General features: G+C 42.5%; 1 protein-coding gene across 2 annotated transcripts in view; it reads right to left on the bottom strand.

Moving 5' to 3' along the window:
- PBX3 (PBX homeobox 3) overlaps positions 1-9,317 on the bottom strand; it is a 217,829-nt gene extending 208,512 nt beyond the window's left edge. For both annotated transcript variants that reach the window (XM_039238983.1, XM_039238984.1), the window contains exons 1-2: positions 9,065-9,317; positions 8,052-8,125 (exon numbers count right to left, since the gene is read on the bottom strand). In XM_039238983.1, coding sequence (XP_039094914.1) covers positions 8,052-8,125; positions 9,065-9,264 — 274 coding nt within the window. In that variant the 5' untranslated portion in view covers positions 9,265-9,317. The remainder of the gene's footprint in view (positions 1-8,051; positions 8,126-9,064) is intronic.
- Between the last annotated feature and the right edge of the window lie 16,473 nt (positions 9,318-25,790).

The following is a 25,790-nucleotide window of genomic DNA, read 5'->3' on the forward strand; positions in this document are numbered from 1 at the left end:
AGCCTCGACATAAATGTTTTATTCAAACTCTCTCCCATCTAACCACACCCTGGTAGCAGTTAGGGCAGGGTTTTGCAATTCTTCCTCGAGCAATGGTTTATAACAGGTAAAAAAGTTCCATGTTGGAGGAAATCTTAAATTTATCATAGGCCCAGAGAAGTTCTATCGTAGAACTTCCCTGTCCTTCTTCCAGTCCACCACTCCAATCCCAGTATTCATTCATGCGATCTCCCCATAAAATACAGAAAATCACATAGTACCTTTACAGAGAGAAAAATCGAAGGCCTGGCTTAAACCACTAAAGTCAGCTAAATCAGAATCAAGGACAAAACTCAACCTCCAACATGAAAATAATGTGGTGCTCTTACACAACAGTTACATGCTGAAATGTAAATGCTACAGGTGTGTGAAGTGCAGAGCATAACCACTAATGCTAACTGTTCCAGCTTGTAGGTATCAAAGGCACAGTCTTAATGCTCATTTAGTATAGTTTGCTGAAGCCCAAGACAACTATTTATTCTTTCTTTCCCTAGTAAAGAAAATATTCTTGTGAAGTTCAGTTTAGTGAAGACTGCTGCACTAGCGCGCGCACACATTTACACTCTGAAAAGAAGTGATAACAGTTACTAGCCATGTTGTGAAATTAGGCTTTAGAAAAAAAGACTAAATAACACAAAAGTCTTAGTAGTACACTTTCATATAGAGAGAGTATAATAAACACTCCTTTGTATTTCCAATTAGGTCAATTAATATTCAGAAAAATTTTGTAACACCACGTTTCAATAATCATAGGAGGAAAAAAAAAACCACTGATGTTCTAGAAGCTTCTCTAGACCTTTCAATCAATTTTATTTACATGCAAAACCAAGAGAAACTAAAAAAAAAAAAAAAAAACAAAAAAAAAAAAACAAAGCTCCTCCTGATGCTAAAGCTCTCAATTTACTGACAGGCAAATGGCTTCATGCTGCCACTTAATCTCATTTCTTGCATAATGCCCTCTAATTAGCATATCAAAGTGAATTAATACTTCTAGGGCATTAGCAATGGGGAAATCTGCTCCAGGCTCACAATAGCAGTTAAGAGAGAGCCAAGAAATCCTCAAAAACACCACAAACCACTTTGCATTGCAAAACTGTTCAATTTATTTATCCTCTCTCTCTAAACACTTTTACCGCACACTGTTTTACTACTGTTCACCAAACAAAATGATAATTGCCAAAGTTACCAGCATCTGTAATGCCTGTTTGGAATCTTAATTTAGATTATGTTGCAGATAATTTCTATATGCAACCATTTGTTCTATTATAAATGTTAATATAGAGACAGTGGAAATGTTGACATTCTCAATTAGTTAATTTGAATTTGAAATAAAATTTTATGGGATTTTAAAATTTATGAATTTTTTAATGTAAAAAGCCACCTGCTGGACTCTGATGCCTAAGAAATGTGCTTTGAAAACTGATGTATCACATAAAACAAAACACACAAAAAAATATCATTTTGCCATAACATATGTTGAGTCTCCCAAATAATGGTTTAAACATCATGAGGAATCATCAGCATTAAAAGGATTACATTGTATACCAAGTCCTCATTAATATGATCACACAAAAAGGGTTATTGTTCAAAATAGCTTAACGTTTTTAAAGCAGTTAAGCTGAAGAAAAAAAGAAGTACAAAACTTTTAACAATTATTTTTATCCATAATTAATTTTAATTGTTTTCAGTCCTAATCAGCTACCATCATGTAGTCAGGCCAAAAATAAACAAATAAATAAAAACTATGCCAATTCAACTTAACACATTCTATCACCCCAATTTTTTGCTAGACATACACTCAAATTTAGTACCAAAGCTAACTACTGTTACTATCAAAGCTACAAACATATTTATGGACTACACCTATAAAAAAAAGAATAAAAAAGAGATTGTGGTGACTATTCTACCTACAACAGCAATAATTAGAATTAGGTCTGAAGATTATTGAAATTTATTTTCTAACATGTTCTGTGTCTGATCCAAAAATAATGATAGTTCGTTTTTTCAGTGACCTGTCCAAGCATTACTTATTAATTTATGTGCTAAATATAGTAACACTATCACCTAGCTGTAATAGCAATTTGTTTAGTTAACTTCTATAACTTTGTAAAAAAAAAAAAATCTGAGAGCCAGGTCTGGAAATCTTCGGCCAACTTACACTACACATTGATGTAAATTATTTACTCTTCATACTTAAGGACTCAAATGGCCTAGTGAAGTAGAGCAATGCTTGAAAAGGTCAACATGGGAAGGAGGGTGTGCAAGCTTTGTTAGTCAGTTACTACCTAAATCATGCTGATCACACTGATAAATGGCTAAAACACAAGCCTGCTGAGAAAACAAATAAAACATTATTCTCATAGTGTCAATATTGAAATAATAAATACCTAAAGATGTCCACATGTACATGAATAGAGAAAAAATAGTCTAAAATCTTTATTTAACTTGATGTGTTTGTGCTGACATTTTAAGTATTTATTCTGAATAGATACCTCAATGGCATGAGTATAAAATAAAGTGGTGACTGATTTAGGGTGTGGTTCATGAAATGTGGTTTCAATTCTTTATAACCATACTTCATATAACAGAACTTCATCCTGTACAAATACCACCATAAAGTATCAAAATATAAATAATCTGAATAAGATGTTAAACTTAAATCTGTCTTGAAAATAGCCTTTTACAAAATTTATAAACTGAAATCTAAAACTACAAGTCAAATTAATTAAAAGGGAAAGAATCATAGTATGAAAGATGTTCACAGATATATTTTATGAAAGCCGATGAAACAATATGCTCTGTGGGGACAACGAGGGCTACCTTTGCCACTATATTAATACTTCTGATTAGGAATAAAATTATGTAAATTAATAAAGTAACATAGTAAAGTCCCAAGTAGAAGACAGAAACTACACAAATCTGCAATAAAATGAACTCTACTAAAACTAAGGCATGAAAGAATTACTTGTACAGATCAAGTTAGTATTGACAAGATGTTTCAATATATTTTTATTGGGAAGAAATAAAAAAGAGTTAGAAGATATTCCGATATTTTTAAGACAATACGATACTTTATACTGTAGATCATGAAGTTCTAAATCAGTCTGGTAGCTGAATTTTTTCCAGGTTTTCTACAAATATATTGCATATATTATCTTAAAAGGATGAGAGAGGAAAAGTAAGTTAGAAAAACACCAGTCTTTTACATCTTCCCTCAATGCCTCCTTAAAAGCTACAATGAGTTAGTTATACAAATCTATAAAAATAGAAAAAATTCAATGAAGATATTCTTAAATTACTTTAAGAAAAAAAATTGTGATAAAGCGATAATTACTGACATTTCTAAGATACACTGACTTTATATTTTTTTCCTATTTAGTCATTTAATATTTCCAATGTAAACAAGACATAATGTGTCTAAAATTGATATGAAATTTAAAATATTAACAGTCCATCAAATTTGCTTCCAAATAATTCTAAAAGGGTGAGAGTTACAGAGTTAACAAGATTGGCCAAGTGTTGCTAACTGCTGAAAGCAGGCAATTAGTTCATGGGGGTTAGAGTTTCTCTTCTCTCTACATGTTTTTTATGTTTCCACTTGTCCATAATGAAAAGTTTTTTATGACTAGAAAATAAGTTCATTAAAACACAAGAATGAATCATGTATGGAACAGTGCATTTGCTTTTAAAAGTCTGGAACAAATAACGATAATTATATTAGAAATACTGAAAAAGCAACTTAAAAGAAGATATGCAACATATACAATAATTTATTCTCATATATAACAGTTTTCACCTTTCCTGTTAAATTTTTACTTCATGGAATATTTGGTTTTATACACTGGGAATTAAAGAATTACAGGGCACTGTACAATGAAAAATGAACAGATTTTAATATTGAATCATTAAAAAAAATAAAAAAAGAAAACAGAGAAAGAAGATTCCAATGAATCTTCTCAATGGACCCTGCAGGGTCACTGAGAGTACTGCTCTGTCCCTCTGAAACCTAGTCACACTGATAACACTAAAGATAAAAGGTTTAGTCATATATCTCATATTCTAAATGCATATAAAAACTCACATAACAAGCTACATTCTTAAATCCAGTTTTGATATCTAAAAATCTTATGACTCCTTCTGGGGAGGGGGGGGTCCTTCAAAAGTAAAGCATTTTTAATAGTCATTTTCTTCTCCTTAAACATAAAAAATACTTCAACCAGCCCAACCAGCCAAGCAGGCCTTTCTCTTCCCCTGCGGACACCTCCTGCGGTAGAGAAGTTCATTAAGTTTTATGATCTTCCCAAGTCAGTCCTGCTTATAAGCCTCACAAAGGCCACAAATCTGGCAAACCATCATGTATGCCATTAGACATTACTAGTAAATGAACGCTATTTAGGGTTTGTGGTGGCAATAAATCAGAGTTTGGTTGGCAGCTATCAACATAGAGTATTTTAACCTACCATTTAGAAAGGAAAAGGTTGTGTTAGGGTTTTTTTTTAATACAAATCTTCTTTCACAATAGGATTCAGATTACATACTAAAATGTTAAATTTTCATTAAGATGTTTTAAAAATACATTTCTTTCTCAAAAAGAACCTTTTTCTTCATTTGAGCTCTCATAATTAAAGGCTTTGGAAAGAAGGCTGATTTGTGAGGATGAAATATTTTCACAAAGAAAAGTACTTCAATAATCAAGGTTAAGGTGGCCAAAAAGATGTGAGGGAATGCACCAAAAGAAGTATGTGGATGAGGAGGCCTCGGAGCCTCAGGAATATCTAAGAAGAGATAGATGGTTAAATATGACTAAGAAGTAATTTTAGGAGAAAAATCTTAACATATATATAACTAACTCGCTGGTTGCTTAGTTGGTTTAAAATAGACAAATATGTTGATTTTAAAGCCTATAACTTTTCAGTTGCTTTCAAAATGCAAAAATATCACAATTCAACTAGTGATGACCCAAAAATAATTTATGACGAATTTTACAAAAAAAAACATTTTCAAGAAAAAGCAAGCATCTCATAGTAAAAGTATACTTTCCCTACCTCTGAATAAGAAAATAATATAATTGTGGTAGATTATCCATTTATCTGTCAGAAGGGAAAAATACCTTTTCATATGTGGTGGGAGAGAGAAAAGATGTTTTCAACTAAATCCCTCACATGCATCAGAACTGGCTGTGTTCACTGCTTGATCAGAAACCTCAAAACCTACTGGCAGATCTATAAATACATGGAATTTTTAAAAAAATGATTTTATCTTATTTTAAGAGAAGCACAACTGAAATGACATTATCCACTTAAGTGACAGTTCCCTCCCCCCCCCACCTCCGCACTAGACAACCCCCTACCCCTCCATTATGTAGAATAGAGTCATCACATAATGTTCCGGTTTCTGTTACAAATGACTAGGTAAACTTTCTCTAGATTACACAGAATTAATCTCTGGATACTATATTATTAGATTAAATAAAATGATCTAAAGAAAAACATTATACAATATACATATATTCTACAATGCTTATTTTATAAGTTGATGATGTTTCCAAAGCCTATCTGGGGGAACAGATGTGGGGAGGAAGAGGGAGGCCTGAAATTTGCTGCCCCGCTTTCTATGCCTTGGTAACACGAACGTCTACACAGATGTTTTATTTCAAATCAAGGATACTGAGTCCAGCGTCCCTGTCACCTTCTAAGACTAGTTTTGGAGGGTGAGGTGGAGCTATGGGTAGTAAGGGAAAAAACGAGAGGAGAAAAGAGCTTCACCCCCATCAATCATTCGGTACTTAAATCCCGTCCCTCTCGAGCTTAGAGAGGCAGGCAGGAAGATGCCTCTGCCCAGACAGACGCCTTTACTCTTTGTCGGCTGTTGGCTTTTTACAAAAGAGATAACGTGCAAACTTGAATCTGCCGGCCAAAGCATAAAAAGAGGATCTAATTTACAAGTTATCACTGAAAGCCTCAGAAACAATTTTCAAAAGACAAAAATTTCCTTTGTCAGCTACCTCTTGCTTCTTAAATAGCAAGAGCCCTACCAAAGCTCTCTCTGCCAGTAATCCCAGACTCTGAAAAGACTTGTTTCTTTTTCGTAACTCACCTTTGACATGAGGCTGACTATACTTTCCTTTCAGAATGGTGTAACTAAGTCTTGTGCAAATAAGCAACTAGAGGACTTATGCCTCCTAATTGAATTCTGCCTGCTGCTAAATGTCTAAACAAGAAAAGCAGTTTGCTGGGTTTGGTTCTCAAGCTGGCTAGGCCAAAACTTTAAAATGGACCAAAAAATAAATAAATAAATACAAATAATGAGAAGGGGGTGATAGGGGAAGAACATCAATCCTCTCTCCCTAGTAATATAATGCCGTGTAAGTTGAATCAATCTTAATATTCACAACATAGTCAATACCCCAGTGCTTAGCTGTCAGCAGAAACTGAAGTGGAGCCCTGATAGCAAGAAAATCCGTGGACATTAAGCAACATAATTTACTGAGAATTGTACACTTTTAAGCTCCTAAACTAAGAATCTTCAAGATTTAATGTTTGGTGTCTTATTTTATAGTCAGATAAAAATTATCTACCATTTTAAATCACATTGCATGCTAAAGGTAGCTAAAATCAACAGAGTAAAAGTTAGGAATTTAAAATGCCTGTGGTTTTCAAAATGTAAAATATACCTTAAAAGATATCATTCAACATTTACATAAAATGAATACTATGTGAATGAAAAGCAGGAAAACTACTCTTTAGGGATCTCAATATTTTCTGTTAATTATGATCTTAGCATATATTTTAATAGGTGGCAAACCCCCACCATCTTCTCTTGATTACTTTTAGAGTCAGAATAGCATTGCATAGTGAAAAATTTGTTTAAAAGGAGGGCAACTCTGCTACCAATGAACGAGTATATTCTGTGTGCTATTATTGGTACACTCGATTTAAACACAATGACATTTAATCTTTTAAAACAGCATCACTTGGATATTGCTATATCCTGGACTTTTAACTTTCACTTCTTTCCCTCAAGTTAAAGAACAGCAACTTTATAATACCATATAGCCAACACACACACAAACACACACACACACACACCAACAGTAAAGATTGTTTAATACACTTGTTTGCCATATACAGGGCAGATAATGCCAAACTGGAGCTAAAACATCTAGATTAAATCTCCAATTCTATTTGAGTTGCTACTATCACCTCAAGGCTAAAATACCTTTAAGTTTAAAAAGTCTAACAAGAAAATTAAATTGGAATGAATTGCCAGAAATTTGTTTAACATGTTCTTGTAGTTTTTATTTCAGCACTTCTGCAAAACCTGTCTTCGGTATTCCCTGCCTCGAACACTTCAAAAATTGTTTAACTTGTAACTGTGAACCTTTTTCTACTTTACAAAATATATTAAACATATTTACAATGTAATGGCTTCAAGCATAAAATTTAATGAAAGTACTAATAGATGTAATACATTGTATATGCCTAAACACATCATTACCCTTTCTGGCTCCTTAAAAGTAGCCTTCCCAACTAAAACACTAATTCAAGCATCCTACTGGAGTCGTTCAATTGCATCTATTCTTCTATTTGTGGAGCTGAAGGTTAGGGCTGTCTAAGTAAAACAAAGTTCGGGTGATGCTTCTCCCGGGGACTCGGTCCCTGGCATCCAGTCTCCCGTTGCTCCTTTTTAAAACTGACATACAAACAAGGCGAAAGGAGCGGGAGAGGGCGGCTGATGCTCCGGGCCCCCTCCCTGCCCGCAGCCTGGGGCGGCCGCCTGGGGACAGCGACCTAGCCCCGTCCGCATCTACACTTCATTTTATACCAGGGGCGGAATTGAGAAATCGACTCCAGATTTATTGCAGTTTTTTCTCAAGACCAGGAGGTGGGAAGGAGAGAATGATCAAAGATGGCGGTGCCCAAAAGCAGCAGCTCTCAACTGGAGAGTGGAAGGAGTAGCTCTGACCCCACCTTGGGGGGTCTCCAGGCCCACTGTGGGGCGCAGCCTCTTACCTGTTTTCTCTTTGATCTCACACAGGACGCTGAAGAGCGCGGGTTTCATTCTGTGACAGTTCAGGGCATGTTTCCTAAAAAACAAATAGCAAAACACAAAGGTATTAGCATCACCTATGGAATAATATGGCGCCTTCCTTTAAGTTAGACCCAAGATTTAATTCCGGCCCTCTATTTGGGAAGGCTCTCTGGAACCACGGCAAGTCAACAGAAACTCAAGTTGACTCGTTAGCGACAGCCCGCAAGCTCGGCGGCTAAGGCTCCAGCCCGAACGAGGCGCGACCCATCTGCCCGGCAGGCAGCAGCCTCGGCGACCGCAGGGCGCTAACCCGTGCGGGGAGCCTTGATACCGGGGCGGACGGCGGCGACCCTGGGGAGGGGACGGCGCGGAGGGGCTCCCGCGTCCGCCCTCCACCGGGGGAGCGGGCGCGGCGCGGGCGCCCGGCCGACTGCGGCCAGCGGGCGGTGACAGCTCGGCAAAGTTTGCAGGGCGGCCCTCCCTTCCCCGAGAACTTGGCCGCCCGCACCCGGACCCACCAGGGAACCGCCCATCGCCCCGCGCCCGCTGGGCTGGGGCGGCCGCCCGCACGATGAGGGCGTCCTGCGGCCAAGCGGAGCCCGGCGCCGCGACTCCCGGCTGGAGGAGAAAGTTGCACTTCCCGCAAGTGCGGCCCGGGGCCCTCTCCGGGCGGCGTGCACCGGGTCCAGGCGGGAGGTTTGAATCCATGGGAGGGGGCCGGGCTGCCAGAGGGCCGGGCGGGGAAGGGCGAGAAAACGACAAAATCCGCGTGGCACCGAGTCCGTCCTGAGCCCCGAGAGCAACTTTGCCAACTCCCGCCCGCGTCGAGGGGTGCAGGCAAGTCCCCCCGAGGCCCGGGAGGGCGGCCGGTTTGCGGAGAAAGTTCCCTGCCCGGAGCTGAGGCCCCTGCCCCGGGCGCCACCCCGGGCCCCGACTCGGCCGCGGGCCCGGCTCCCGCACACACACAAAAGATGCTTAATGAGACGACACCAACTTTGCTTGCGCCTCGTCCAAGCTCTGGTCGGTGATGGTCATGATCTGGTGGAGGATGTCGCCGATGTCCTGCTTCCTGCCGTCGCCGTCCGCCCCTTCGTGGCCGTGAGGGGGAGGCGGCAGGGCCATGCCCCCCTGCACCGAGTGGCCGGCCAGGTTCACCCCGGCCAGAGTCTGCAGCATCCTGGATTGATCGTCCATCCCGCCGCGCGCGGGCGGGAGCGGGCGGCGGCGGCGGCTGAGGCGAAGGCTGAGGCGGCGGCGGCGGCGGCGGCGGCGACGAGGGAGGAGAAGAAAGAGGGGGAGGGGGAGGGGGAGGCGGCCGCGCGCTCCCCGCCCGCGCGGGGAGGGGGCGGCCCGGCCGGCGGGGCCCGCGGCTGAGGCGGTGCGGACGGGCGCCCGGCTCCGGCTTCCGCCGCCGCCGAAGCTCAGGAGAAGCGCCGGGCGGAAGCGCCGGGCTCCGCGGCGGTGGCGGAGGCGGAGGCAGCGGCGCCCGCTGCCCTCACGCGGCCGCCGCGCCGCCTCCTCACCGCCGCGCGCCCCGCCGGGCGGCCCCGCGCAACTTGCTCCTCAGCGCCGGCCGAGTTGCCGGGACGCCCGCCGCCCCCCGCGCCAGCCTGCGCACTCCCCTCCCTCGGCCGCCGCCGCCGCCGCCGCCGCCGCCTCGGCCGGGCGGGATCCGAGCCCCGGCGGCCCCGGGGGAGGGAGCGGCGGCGGCAGGCGGCGGCGGTGGAGGAGGAGGCCGGCGGGCGGGCGGAGGGGAGCGAAGGGGGCGGAGGAGGAAAGTTTGGGAGCGGGCGGGCCGGCGCAGCGGGGCACGGAGCCCGGTGGAGGGCCCCGGCGGGCCGCGCGCCGGGCGGACAGCAGATTGATGGGGCGGGAGAAATCGCCGCCGCCACTGCCGGAGCCGCGCACCCTGCCAGCAGCCGCCGCGGACCGGGCTCGAAGGCCGTTCGGCTGAGGGATTGACAGGCTGCCAGTGCCACTCACTCACTGCGGCCCCGGCGCCCGGGGGGAGGGGCGGGGGCGAGAGGGAGGGCGGGGAGCGCCCCGCACGCTCCGCCCCCGAGGGCGGCGCGCGCGCTCATTGGGCTTTGCGCCTCCCGCCGCCGCCACTAGTGCCGCCCCCAAATTGCGGCCCGCCCCCTCTGGCCTCTGATCCCCAGCACCCGAGAGCGCGCCACCCGATCCTCACGCCTGGACTCGTCCTCCGCCCGCGGGACTGGCCCCTCCACCTGGCCCGCAAACGCTGTGCCCACACCCCAGCTCCTGATCCCTAGTGTTAGCAGTCATGAGTGCGAGGAGTTGTGTACGAGACACGGGGCAAATCGTTCCAAAGCCATCCATGTGCTTCCCTGCAGCCCCGCGAGCTTCACGCCTCGGACAGCGCCTGGTACACTTTCCCGCTCTTCCCGTCGGGGGGTGGTACCCTCAGGGTTCTGGCCGCCCGTCCCAGGCCAATCGCATTACGCCTGGAACCGAACGGGGCGGGACAGAGGCAAGAAAGAGCCGTCCCAATTGGAGCGTTCGAAATGTCCTGGGCAGAGGCGGGGAAGCTGCGGATGGTGGCCCCGCCCCCCGCCCCCCGCGATCACCATAGTAACAGAGAGGGCGCCGCTCAGAGTTGGCGCCAGCGCTCTGGCCTTGCGCTGTCCCTCAAGAGGTGACCAGGTAAGATGGCCTGTTGTCCCGCATGTTTGATGTCTGCTCTGAGCGGATCTGAATGCCATACACTTTCTTGAAAGGGGAGCAAATGAAAGTGTGTCAGAGGGAAGTGTCTCGGGGAGGAGGGAAAGGGCCTGACATCCAGGTCCAATTCAAGCCTTTACAACACTTCACATACTCTGCAATTCTTGATAATCCAGGGATTACTCCTTTGGCAGAGTTTGCTTTCAGCTGCCTCCAGATGGACCAAAGCTGCAAAAACGAGCTCTTTATCACAAAGATATGTTTACTTAAGGATAGACTAGATTTCACTCATCAACTCACCCCATCACCATGAGTCATTTAATGGTGGGGGCCCCCAGCCACGGATTTGCATATCCGTAACACCTTTTCTTCCATTGTTCTGTCTACAAATGACTAAAGCCTCACATTATTTAGGGATCTAGACTTCAGCCGTTTGGGGACGCTTGAGTTTTCTCACAACCTAATTTCCCGAAAGCCTTCAAGGTGTTTTCTCCATTTGAGATTCGCAGAGTTCATCCTAGATGGGTTCTTTCGTTAGGTGGTTCTGAAAAGTCTTGTTCCTTCCCCAAACTCAGTAAGCTGTGTTATCTGAAACCAAAAATAGGGGTATGAGATATGAAAAATGGCTCTTACTCTGCAGGGTTTAATGTAGGACAAGCAGTTCTTTACATGCCAGATGGATTCTTGGAATGAAGCAGGCTACTCGGTTCCAGGTTCTTTCCTTCATATGTTGTGTGTACTTTTAAATACTCCCCACTGCAAAGCTAATAGCTAACCTTACAGTTAGGCAAGCTAAAATCTTTACAAACTGCACAGCTGCTGGAGAGGGAGTTCCAAATAACCCCCTCTGCTTACTTACTTCCAAAGAAGCCCCCTCACGTTCATTAATATTCCCTGCTCTTCTATAGCCCATTCATATGTCAAGTTTCTGATTCTTCTTTCAAGCCCCCATTATGGGTTACTCATAGACATCATTGATTGGGCTTTCTCTTTATTCTTCACTTGTTTTTCAAAGCCGTCACCAAATCCTTATGCATTTTTGCATAAGGGAACAAGAGCAAGCAGCCAATCTTTCGTTAATTTTCCAATGCTGAAGATGTAAAACCACGGAATTCTGTCTGATGGATGCCTTAACTTCTAAATTCCTTCCAGTTCTACAATTCATTGATCCTGTGACTCACTATCAGGCCACCTTCCTGCCCTTCTCCTAGGCTCATAATCTTGACTAATCAGTCATGAGGATGAAGCTAATTAGCAATGGGGATTTATGGTTATTTCTAGCCCACTCCAAACAGTGAATTATGTAAGCAAAGCAACATATATAAAAATGTAAATAAAATTAAAGAAACACTTAAGCAAATAAAGGCAATTGGGAACTATGGGCCATATAAACAAAATGAAACATAAAAACATAAATTAGAATTAAGAAAACAGTTAAGCAAATGCCAGCAATTAGGAATAAAACAACTTGTTAAATCTCTAGCACCCAAAGCTATTTTATGGCACACACCTCTAAACCCATGGTCATTCAGTGATGTGGAAATTTGATATCATAATTCTGCATTAAGTGATTGGATTAGATTGACCTTCTGCTTGGAAGGCTTCTCTTTTTGTTACTATCAATATGAGTTGCAGTAAAAGCTAGAGGATCCTAGCAGGGATTCCCTCGTAGGCTCATTGACAATCACCATTGATTTAACGTGTAAATTCTTTTAGATTAGTTTCCAAGCCCCAATAAACGGTGTCAATTAATTGCACATGTTCCAAGATCTTTTGTGCCTTTGCCAGTTTCTTGTGTAGGATGTTGCCTTGTCTCCGCTCGGCAATCTGAGTCACGTGGTTTGGTGCCTTCACAGATAATAGAATAGAGAGCCTCCCTAAGTACCTGAATCCATCTTTGCTCTTTCTAAGGCAGTGATTATTAAAAAGTCAAGGGAAATGTAATTTACTTTTGGCGAGTATACATTCATGTAAAGTTAACAGTGACAAAATGGTGAAAACCAAGTGAGGGCTCTCACATATCCATCCTTTCCCATAGGTTTATATTAACGTCACCGTTGCCTCTGTCATCAATGCGGTGATCATCACAGCAGATGCCATTATCGAGCACTCTCTCAGGGCGGGACACTGTGCTCTGTGTTCCCCTTATTTCATCTTATCTCAGGCTCACAACAGCCTTATCTAGGTAAGGTTATTATTAAATAAGGAAACAGAATGGGAGAGGGTAGGGAACTTGCACAAGACCACAAAGCCAGTAAGTGCTGGACCTTGAATCCAAATCTTGATCGATGTGGCTGCAAAGCCCTCCCTATAAAACACTGTGAAAAGGGGGGAAAAAAGTCATTTAATCAAGATTACTAAGTAAAAAAATCACAAGGTTTTAACAGGTGAACTGTAAATCAATGAAAATAAGTAATTAGTACCTAGTAAAAACAGAATAGACAACTCTGTTAGAAGAATCTGGGCACCTTGGCAATGGAAGAAGGAAACAAAGACCAAAGCCCAGCCAGGCCATTCTTCCCGGCCATCTAGGACCCTGCCTTTTTCCCTGCCTTTCCTGCTCTGCGTGCCTTCACTGATCTTCATCTGCTCCAACCTCTCAGAACATATTGCCTGAAGTATGTTATTTTCTACCATATTCGATAGTCCTGTGTTGTTTGCTCTCAATTCCCCTGTTAGTTTTCTCATCTATTTCATAAATATGTTTGGGCAAAGAATTTTGAGGTGTGACTATAATGTGACTGATTTGACTTAAAACAAAACAAAACAAACCTTGGCCATCTAAGAAAGATTAAATTTTCTAAATTGTTGCGTTGGAGAAACTGACTAGATATTTACTTTCGAACACATCATTGCTCCATCCCTTTCGAAATGAGTCTTTTTTTTTTTTTAAAGCTTTATTTATTTTGAGGGAGAGAGTACACAAGTAGGGGAGGGACAAAGAGAGAGAGGGAGAAAGAATCCCAAGCAGGCTCCGCACTGGCAGTGTGGAGCCCAATGCAGGGCTCGAACTCACCAACTGTGAGATCATGACCTGAGCTGAAATCAGACACTTAACTGACTGAGCTACCCAGGCTCCCCGAGAAATGACTCTTTAGAAGTGGTCTTTGCGGTTGCTAGCAAATGTGACATGTGACAAATCTTCGCTCTCTGTGGATGTATTTGAGCAACCAAAGAATCAGTGGGCAGCCATCTACGAGGAGGTCCTTAAGAGAGAATATGTATTGAAATACATAATTTCTGCAAAGTTTAGTAGAAAACCCCATATCTCTGTACTTCCATCCCTCAGAGCACCTAGTACAATGCAGTCTCATACACAGTAGGCACTCAGACCTGACACTGTCAGTTGCTTGCCCACAGTTTTCCATGCTGATAGAACTGTGATTTTATTCCAATGGCAATGTGTTCAGTCTCAGTTATGGTCTAAGTCAACTGTGAACATCCTTTCCCCTGCCTTCTGCATCTGTCAAGGCACAGGGATGATGGAATGACTTTCGTGATGTAAAAATAAATAAATAAATAAATAAGGGATAGACATGGCTCTTCTCTCCTTCCTTGCCTCTTTCCACCTTTGAATGTGGTTCTCATTCTGGAGCAGTGGTGGCAGCCATCTTGTGATACTGAGGTGACAATATGAGGATAAAAATCAACAGAATTTGGTGGTTTATCTTTGTCCTCTGTCGTCTCCCTCCTCCAAACCTGTAATCCCAGTCTAATCGTGAGAAAAGCATTAAACAAATTTCAGTTGAGGGATATTGTGTAAAATACCTGACTAGTACTCCAAACTGTCAAGGTCACCAAAAACAAAGAATATCTGATAAATCCTCGTAACCAGGAAGAGTCTAAGGAGCTGTGACAACTAAGTGTGAAGTGGTTTCCTGGATTGGATTCTGGAACAGAAGAAGGGCATGAGGTAGCAACTAAGGAAACCGGAATAAGCTATAGACATTAGTTAATAGTAATGTATCACTATTGGTTCATTAATTGTAACAAATGCACCATATTAACATAAGATGTTAATAATAGGGAAACAGGGTGGGAGGTATTAGAAAACTCCGTACTATTCATTTCTCTGTAAATATTCTAAAATAAAACATTTATTAAAAACAAAAATAAACATGGTGAGTGGGGCAAAAAGACAGGAAAAGCCTAGGTGCCTGCAGGCATTGTTGACTCTCTGAACAAAACCAGTAATTGCTTACTCCCAGGTTTCTAGTTAAGTGAGAAAATTTAATTCCTATTTTTAAATTCCTATTGGTCTGGGATTTTTGCTACTTGCAGCAAAGCTGATCTAGCACTATAATTACATAAAGGAATGATGGATGGAAGAATAGCCTGGCACAGTGCCTGGCACATAGTAGGTGTTGCTACAGGTAGGGAGATGTTATATAATAATAATAATTTTTATTTTTTTAATGTTTTTTTATTTATTTCTAGGAGAGAGAGAGAGAGAGAGAGACAGCGCGAGCAGGGCAGGGTCAGAGAGAGAGGGAGTCACAGACTGAAACAGGCTCTAGGCTCTGAGCTGGCAGTCAGCACAGAGCCCGAGGCGGGGCTGGAACCCACGAACCGCGAGATCACGACCTAAGCGAAAGTCGGACACTTAACCGACTAAGCCACCCAGGTGCCCCAATAATAATAATTTTTAAAATGCCTGATCTTTGTCCTGGGTTCCTAGGAGGTAACTTCTAAACCCTTTGTAATTTTTTAAAATGTTTATTTATTTTTGAGAGAGAGAGAGAGACTGCATGAGCAGGGGAGGGGCAGAGAGAGAGACAGACAGAATCCAAAGCAGGCTCCAGGCTCTGAGCTGTCAGCACAGAGCCCAACTCAGGGCTCGAACTCACCAGGTGTGAGATCATGACCTGAGCTGAAATTGGATGCTCAACCAACTGAGCCACCCAAATGTCCTAAACCTTTGCAATTTCTTTTCTTTAATGTTTATTTATTATTTTGAAAGAGAGAAAAAGAGACAGAATATGAGTGCAGAAGGGGCAGAGAGAGAGGGAGATACAGAATCCAAGGCAGGCTTCAGACTCTGAGCTGTCAGCACAGAGCCAGATGCAGGGCTCAAACTCACAAACTGTGAGATCATGACCTGAGCTGAAGTTGGATGCTTAACCCACTGAGCCACCCAGGCGCCCCTGCAGTTTCTTAAGTGAGAGGAGTGTCTCTGTTTTTCATGAGCCCCTTAGATCATACCTGAGTTTATGCTCACAAGAAGACTCAGGTTTGGGACAGATCTCTAGAAAGACCAACCATGTAATTAGAGGGTTGGGGCTCTGAGCCCTTCATTCTCCCAGCATGACAAGGGAGTTGGAGATTGAGTTCAATCATGTGGACAATGAACCAACCAATCATCCCTTTGTAATAAAAACCTAATAAAAACTCTGGACACCAAGGCTCAGTGGAGCTTCCTGGTTAGGGAACACACTGATATACCAGAAAAATGATGTGCTCTGACACTCCAGGGAGAGAGCATGGAAGCTCTACATTCAGGTCCCTCTTAGACCTTGACCTATGTGTCTCTCCATTTGACTGGTTCTGATTTATATCCTTTATAATGAAACTATAATCGTAAGTGTAGTGCTTTTCAGAGTTCTGTGTCATTTAGTAAATTACTGAACCTTAGGGGGTCATGGGAATACCCAAGTTTGTAGCCAGTTGATTAAAAGTGCAGGTAGACTGGGGAACCTTGAACTTTGGCTGGCATCTAAAGTGAAGGTGGTCTTATTATGCTCTGTATTAATTATCTATTGCTGTGTAATAAATTACCCCCAAACTTGTTGGCTTAAAACAATAAACATTTATTATCTTAGAGTTTCTGTGTGTTAGGAATTTGGATGTAGCTTAACTGGGTGCCACTGGCTCAAGGTGTCTCATGAGGCTGCAGTGAAGGTGACAGCCAGGGCTGGAATCATCTCAAGGCTCAACAGGGGGAGGGTCCACTTCCCAGCTCACTCATGGCTGTCAGCAGGCCTCATGTGCCCAATAGCTATTGGCCAGAGATATCCTTTCCTTGACCCATGGGCTTCTCTGGAAGACAGCCTATAACACAGCAGCCAGCTCTGAAAAGGGTGAGAAAGCCAGAGTGCAAGAGAGAGCAAGCAAATGGAGGTGAGTCTTTTTGTAATATAATCTCCTCAGTGACATCCTAACACTTTGGCTGTATTCTCTCTTAGAAACAAATTACCAGGTCCAACCCACACTCCAGGGGAGAGGATTACACAGAACATGAATATCAGGAGATAGAGCTGTTATGGACTGAATATTTGTGTACACACACACACACACCCAATTCATATGTTGAAGCCATAATCTTCAATGTGATAGTGTTAGGAGATGTATCTTTGGTGCTCTTATAAAAGGAGGAGGAGATATCAGAGCTTCCTCTTTCTGCCTTGCCAGAATATAGCGAGAAGGCAGTCATCTGCAAGGGAAAAAGACTCTTACCAGAGCCTGACCATACTGGCACCCTGATCTCAGACTTCCCAGCTTCCAGCACTGTGAGAAGTAAATGTCTGTTGTTTAAACCACTCAGTCTGTGCTATTTTGTTATAGAAGCCAAACATAAGACAGACTTGTGTGTGTGTGTGTGTGTGTGTGTGTGTGTGTGTGTAGATGCCTATATTGAACATGGAGCCTCATACAGGCAAAGATGGACATCATCCTGAAAGCAGCCTAACACATCTTCCGAATTTAATTCTCAATGATACATCTAATCATGGCATGATCATTGCCCTCTTTCTCTCACTTATATTCCATGGGATCTACCTTTGCGATGTGCTTCTTGGCCAGGCCTTCAAGGTCCTCCATAAACTACCCTAGTTCTAGCTCTTCAGCCTTATTTTCCTTATTCTTTTTCATGTATTTGATGATGTAATCACCCCTATAGCCCCACACTTTCTGGTCCACACCTTGTGGCCATGCTGTTCCCTTCAAAGGGAATGCATATGCCCAAATCTTACCAATCTTCACAAATGCTATTCATCTTCTTTCACATACAGTGTCTCAAAGATTTTAAGACAAGTGATATGAACCCCATTTTATAGGTAAGGTTCAGAAAATAACAGCTGCTTACACTTACTGAGCACTTAGTTTGTGGCAGCCCTGTACTAACAGTTTCTCATACCTCATCGAGTTGAACCTTCATGCCCACTATGAGTTGGGCATTAACCTCCCATTCATAGTTAGAAAAACCGAGACCTACACATGTCAAATAACGACCAAAGTCACATGGCGGGTTGATGAACTACGACTCAAACAAGTCATCTGGCTCAGCATCTTTGTAAACAGCCCCCATGCTACACTGCCTTTGGAGCAGTTATGTCACTTGTCTGAGGTCATACCATTATTAAGTGACAGTGGAATTGGGCCTGGAGACTTCTGACCCTTTCCACCATGCATGTTGCCTCCCTGGTTTAGTGTTTAGAGAGTCTCTTACAAGTCCTGAAAGGAAGTAAGTGCCTTGTTTTTGAGTCCCCAGTATCACTTGGGTTCTTATAAATATTACCTTTTTAAAAAAAATTGTGGTAAAATTTACATAACATCATTTTAACCAATTTTAAGCGTTCAGGAACATTAAGCACATTCACACTGATATGCAACCATTACCTCCATTCTTCTTCAGAACTTTGTTCTTCTTCCCAAACTGAAACCCTATCCCCATTAAATACCGACTCCCCACTTCCTCCTTCCCCCAACCCCTGGAGATCATGATGCTATCTTCAGTCTCTATGAATTCGATGGCCCTGGATACTTCATATAAGTGGAATCATACAGCATTTATCGTTTTGTGTCTGGCTTATTTTACTTCGCATCATGTCATCAAGTTTCCCCCATGCTCTAGCATGTGTCAGAATCTTTTCCTTTTTAAGGCTGAATAATATTTCATCATATGTGTGTCCACATTTTGTTTATTAATTCATCCGTGGATGAACATTTGGGGGTGCTTCCACATTTTAGCAATTGTGAATAATGTTGCTATGAACACAGGTGTCCAAGCATTTGAATTTTTGCCTTCAATGGTTTCAGATCTATACCCAAAATGGAATCGCTGTATCATATAGTAATTCTATTTTTTATTTATTTTTATTTTTTTAGTTGATTCCTTTTTGAGAGAGAGAGAGAACAAGGAAGTGCCAGAGAGAGAAGCAGGGAGAGAATCCCAAATAGGCTTCATGCTATCAGTGCAGAGCCTGATGCAGGGCTCGAATTCACAAACCATGAGATCATGACCGGAGGTGCAATCAAGAGTCAGAGGCTTAACCAACTAAGCCACCCAGGTGCTCTTATTTTGAATTTTCCAGGAACTGCCTTACTGTTTTCCACAGAGGCTGTACCATTTTACATTCTCCCCAACAGTGTGTAAGGCTAAATATGTACCATTGATTGATTGATTGATTGACTGGAGAGGGCACCCGGATATGAACAGGGGACCTCTTGATGTGCAGTAATATGTACCGTTTAATATGACTTCTAGAAATGTACCTTAAATACTCCGTTCCTTGAAGAAAAGATCTTTTGACATTTAACACCTGAACAACACTTTATATATAATTGATGCTTAGAAAATATTTTGTCAAAAGATGAATAAATAGAGTATCAAAAAATCACTGTCTTGAAACAAGGAATTTGCTTGTATTTGAAATGTACTAAAAACTTCAGAGCAGATCCAAATAGTTTCTGTAGAGTGTGCCTAGAGAGATTTTTTGAAACTGGTGCGTAAATCCAGAGTTTCATTTCTTAAAAACAAGTGGTCCCACAGTATATTTCTTTTTCTCTCACTAGCTTCTTGTCAGCACTAGGTTCATCTCCTAGTCCTGTTTCTTTTCTAGGCTTACAATAAAACTGATTTAAAGTAAAAGTTTCTTTAAGAATTATGCTCCAATACGCTGATCTGAAAATAAATTTTCCAAAATTATTTTTTTTACCCATAAGGGGGCCATCAAAGATTTCCTGGTGATATTATTTCCCAAGAACTTATACACAGGTTATAAACTTGCTTCTGTCAGAAGCGACTCAATGATACTTTTGATTATCCTCCATTTTGAATTTCTAGGTCAGATTTTCATGCAGAAACAAGTAAAATGGACTCATAAGGCCTTTTCTTTTATTATCTTAAGTAATAACTCTGTGTTACAAGGGAAGTACTGTTCAAGTATATATTTAAGATTTTATTTTTCAGAAACAAACTCGTGGATTATGTTCCTTATAACGTTCTTCCTATTATGTTACTGCTCATTAGTACAATAAGGTGGAAAGAGGAAAGGAGGTGAAAGAAGTAAATGATGCTTCACAAAACCATAAGATACATACAAGCGGAGAGGTTAGACATTTGCTAAGACGAAATTTTATAATCCTTGGGAATTTGGGACAACTGTGCTTATTCAGGGCACTAAAAGTCATGTTTTAGGTAGTTGCCCAGCATAAGATCCCACTTCCTCTTGAACCTCACACCTACGGCCTTGAGTCTCCAAACCCTTGTTTCCTGCCCCAGGGCCCAACCCTCCTAGCCTTAGCTTGTTAGACCAGGGATGAGCACTTGCCTAGAGCTAAACCAAATACACACCTCTTCTGGGGACTTCCCCTTGCCCCTGGAAGACCCTGATTTGTTTGCTGGCTACTTGAACTGGGGACTTGTAACCTCCAGACCTCTAGGTCAGTCATGTTTAGTCAACTGCACAGGGAAAAAGTAGAGAAAGACACTTAAACAGAACATTTGGGGAAAGACGAAAGGGTGTGGCCTGGAAAGGGGTGGGGCTTCAGGAGACAGTGGGCAAGGAGCTGGACAGCTCCCAAGGTTCTGAAGGCTTTCCAGTTTCTGGTTCCCATGGTGTCTGAGAGTCATTCAAGAGCCCCAGTCTTGACTGGACTACTACAACCTGGGTCCCAACAGATGTTTTACTTTTGAATCAGGTATATATCTGTGTCGGGAGTTAGGGAAGAGGGTTAAGCCTGAGGTTGAAGCTGGGTGGGGTATGATCAGGGAGGTTCTAGGGGATCTGGCTAGAAGACCTGGAGAAAGGCAGAGGCAGAGATACTGAGGGGAACTGGAGGTTTGAGGAGAGGGGGATGGGTTCTGTTGTGCAAATGGAATCTATGGAGACTGGAGAATGACCAGGGGTGATGTGCAGTGGACGCTTGTGGTTCCAAAGCTCAGGAAAGTGGTCTGAACCAGAAAGAGAGGTTTAGGAATTATTAACATCTCAATGGTGTTAGCAGTCATGACAGTTAATGAGATCACACAGGGAGATTGTGAACAGTGAGACAAATGAGGGTCTATGACAGAGCACCAATAATTTAGGGACAGATGGAGAACAAAGGAGCCAGATAGGACACTTGCAGTGGGAGAGAGACTAGGGAAGCACGGCAGCACAGAAACCAAGAGTGTTTTAAGGAGAGAGAGGTCAAAAGATCAACTGAGTTAAGGCCTATGAGGCATCCACTGGATTTAATGATGTGAGCGTTGGTGCCCCAGCTTGAGACTGTCTTAGTGGAGTGGTGTGTGTGTGTGTGTGTGTGTGTGTGTGTGTGTGTAAGAGAGAGAGAGAGAGAGAGAAAGAGAGAGAGAGAGAGAGAGAGAGAGAGTGGCAGAAGCTTGATGGAGTCAACAGAGGAGTGGAAGGTAGAAGATCTGCAGATGTGGGGAGGGGGTTGGTTAGTAAACAGCTCTTTGGGGAAATTCAGCTGTCAAACAGAGGAGAGAAAGGACCGGAGCTGGAAGGCAAGGTGGGGTTGGAGACTTTTGGGGGATCCAAAAGAGACTGAAAATTGTTTCAATGCCCCACAGGTAAAAGCTTATAGTAGGAGAAACAGAGAGGTGGACCCCAACAAATAAAGCTCTCAGAAAGTAGAGATGCTGAGGTTCATGCCCAGGGTGATGCTGTCCTTGGTGACGATTCCTAAGGGAGAGAGGGGAAGAAAGCAGGAAGAAGCAGGGGGGAAAGCTGAGCTTCCGTGTAGCACTAATGACAGTCTCAATGGACCCCCTGCGAACAGGAGTGGCCCTGCAGAGTTGTTCCAAGTTGAGCCAAGAGGTATGGGCCTTTATGTTCTGGCACTCACCAGTCATAGGATGCCAGCTTCCCAGGCAGGGAAGGGCACAACCTTCAGTAAGGTGGCTTTCCACAGGTGAGACAATTCTTAAAGGGGCCTGACAACTGAAGACCGTCTCTAGATGGCGCTCCCCACAACCAGGGCAACAAACCTGTCAGTGAAGAGGGATCAGACTAGGGGAACACATTGCAATTCCTCTCTTTTACCAAAAATATAAAATTTAAGCTCCTTGCCCCTTTGTTCAAAGAGGCCTCTGGCCTCTGCCCACCACTCCAGGCTTCTCATCCACCTTATAGTATACCCCTATTTCTCGCTTTGAGCCCTCTGCCCCTTGCACAATTCTGATTTCTCTGGTTCTTCCTTCAGAATCCATCTCAGGTGTTGCTTTTCTGGGACTGCTTCCCTGATTCGCCCAGATAAGAGTTAATCTCTTCCTTCTCTCCCCTACTTTGTGTATATTCTTCTCTTTTTGCACTTAATTGCCCCATGTTGTCAGCTATCTCTCTCCCTGATTATGCTATGATCTCTCTGAATGCAGGGACACTAGGTGAATGATCTTGGTGTCCCCAGCCTTACGTGCTGGACATACAGGAGGAACTGAGTAACTATTAACTAAGTGAATATGTGAATTAATTTATGAATAGATGAATGAAGTAATGAGTTGGCAGAATATGGGGCTTAGTGGGCTGACTAATCTGGAGGCTAGTGCCAGGGAGGGTCAGCAGCCATCTAAACAATAATGCCCAATGGGCATGATGAGTCCCGGTCCAACCCATCTTGAGTTGACAGCCAAGAGGTCTTCCCTGGTAGGTGGGGACAGTAGGATTTCTGGGAAACAATGATCCACAAAAGGAAGCAGCATTTTGTTCTGAGTAGGCACACTGCATGCTGGGCTCAAGGAGAAGACAAATCGTAGGTTCATCAGATCCTATTGAGTGTGGGCTGAGTATTAATGAGCCTGCTTGAGGTGGGGTCATTTCATGGTCTGGCATGCCCTTCCTTCTCTACTTCCCTCCACAAATAATTGTTTCTTCAAGTATTTTCTCATTTAATCCTCACACTACCCTTTAACGCTGATATTTACTTTTTATTTAATAAACACTAATCTAGAACTCACCATGTGTCAGGCACTGTTCTCACAGCTTAACAAATATTAATGGATTTGATGTTCACAACAGCACTGTGAGGTTCATAGATACTCTTTTCCTGTTTTACAGTTGAGGAAATAGAAACACAGAGAATGATGTTACATAGCTAGCAGGTAAATGATTGTTTGGATTTTACACAACATAGGGGTTTATTCATTCATTCATCAGGTAGTTACTGATAGCTTCCCTTGGACAAGGCCCTGTGCTAGGCTGCAGGGTACAGTGCCAAATAAGCCAGGGGAAGTCCAGCTTTCAAGATGCTCACAGTTTGGGGACTGCATTCCATTCTGCTAAGGCTTGGTGATTGTAGGCATTCTTCATGGATGCTTCCTGCTTATTTGTCTAGAAATTCTTTGTCTTTAAGCCACCATAAAGATAGAGATATCATTCTCAATCCCTCTCACCTGCTTCCCTGGCAAATACTTAGCTTGTCTCTACCCAGCTGGTTCTCGTAGGAAGAAAGCAGAACCCCAACTCTAGAAGTGAGTGGAATACTTGGCTTCTAGCCATATCTTCTTAGCTTTATCCATACTGTCTTCTTCACTTGGAATGTGGTCTCCAACAATTCATCCTTGCCAACCAACTTTGACAATAGCAGCTCTGAAGAGAGCTTCCTCGACTGTCTCTATCCTACTGTGACAACCCATTCAGTGTATGCTTACTGAGGACATTGTCTTACTTACTTCTCACAACAATTCTATGAGAAAGATCTTACCATCTCCATATTATAAATAAGAAAAACAAAGCTCAACAAAATGAAAGAACTTGCCCAAGGTCACCTACCTAATAAGTAGCAGAGCTGGGATTTGAACCCATATCTGTCTGACTCTGAAGACCAAGCTGTGTTTTCTCTTTTTTTTTTGTTCTCTTTATTTTATTGCATTAGAAATTTATTTCCTTCACATATACAGAATATAAAACCTATCTTCACAATGAATTATGCCTCTCTGCTCTCATTTTTTCACACAAAAATTAATGACCACTTCCTGAAAAAAACGGAAATAAATCCAGAAGCCCACACCCTTAACCAGGAGACTACACCACCGCTACTTAAGCTTTTGTTTCTGGAATCCTTGGATATTCAACATATATTCCACAATTATGCAGTTGCTTATGGTCTTCCGTTGTTTCATGTGTGAATTTCTTGTTTGCTCAGCTTGATTTTCATCTCCTGTGATGCACACAGTAAATGCATAATAAATGTTTGTTGAATGAATGGATTTTACATGTATCTTGCTGAAATATACGCAGCTCCGTTTGATTCACTAGAGTGGCATACCCGAACAAGAAATAATTTTTCTTAATGTGTCCCTTATAAATTGAACCCGACCATATTTGATTAATTTCACATCATGCATTTTTATTGCAACAATCACTCTGGTATCAGGTCATATTTATTTTAAAAACAGATTCACAAAGGGTGCTGGGCTGGAGTGACAGTGTAAATATGTTAATAATAAAAATAATACTAAAGATATTTTACTGGAAACTCTCGCATGCTAATGATGAGTAAGTGCATTCTACAGAAATATGTTTGATTTACAATGCAATTAATTTCAAAAAGATTCAGATCCTATACCAGATTTTCTATACTTAGATAATGAAATCTAAAAATGAATATTCAGGCCATAAAATCAGACGAGCAAAAATCACCTTAAAGACCTTTAGCATTTTAGTTAGAACAATAGCCCAATCACTGAAAATGATGCCATTGTTGGATCAAACGTGTCCAGATTAGGAAGATCCTCCTGGGTAGCCGCAGCGGTTGCGCACTGCGCAGACCATGCGTGCACCCTGTACAGCCCTCACGATGCAAAACACCACGTATTTTCCAGTGACCGAAGAGCCCTGGCACCTTCAATCATGCGACGGAAGGCTTTGGGGGTTTCTCATGCAGGAGGAAGCAAAGCCTTTCACGTCAACTCACAATGTGGAATGTGTGAGCATTTCCATAGTTAGGTATTTGGCCCCATCCTTAGGATCCAGCTAAAAAGGAAATGCATTCTTATACCCTGTTCAAACTGCAAGAAATAAAAAATGTGCTTCATTTGGTATTTCATCACTTAGCTCAGATGTTCTAAGAAAGCGTGCATTCTTATGCACACTTTGGGGAAAGATGCCCATTTTTGTAATAGGATTTATAAAGTTGACTCTGCCCGCATTGTATCCAAGAGGGGAAGAAGCAGATGCTGCCGAGCCATCACGCACCACGGGGATCTTCCCGGCAGTGCAAAATGGTTGCGATTTCCCTCGTTTATGGAGGGCAGATCTGCTGTGAGGTAGCAGACACCAGACTTGTAGCTAGAACTATTTTGGCTTATTAAACAAATCTTATGTGTAACTTTGGTAAAAAAAAAATACAATTTTAATTTTAAAAAGAGAGAGAGATGCCAGCTGGAGAGAGTGCCTTTTTATATTTCTCTGGCAGCAATTATTCATCTTAAAAGAAATACTGTAGAGTGAATTATCACCACTTTTGTTCAAATAAACCCACAACCACCCAAAACAAATAGGAAAGGACTACATGGGGCCTTTAAAAAAAATCTCACAGCTTAGTAGCCAAATTATATCCCCCAAGGACCAGAATCTTGGAGAGGAAAGTAACAGAAAACACAACATGAGCTTTGTGTTATAAACTTTTCAGTTTTATTTTACCTTTAATCACTGTGGACGATTACTTTGAGAAACATAAAATTTTATTTTAAAAGTAAGGTGATCTACATCAAATGAGAAAAATTGAGACTAAATAAAATATAGGAAAACTTGTTAATGACGCATAAATGTTTTCTCGTTGGTTTACCATCAGCCCCTTCCAGTTAGAAACCATCTTAC

This window comes from Hyaena hyaena, unplaced genomic scaffold, assembly GCF_003009895.1.
Source record: "Hyaena hyaena isolate Hyena2069 unplaced genomic scaffold, ASM300989v1 scaffold_151, whole genome shotgun sequence".
Classification (NCBI taxonomy): domain Eukaryota; kingdom Metazoa; phylum Chordata; class Mammalia; order Carnivora; family Hyaenidae; genus Hyaena; species Hyaena hyaena.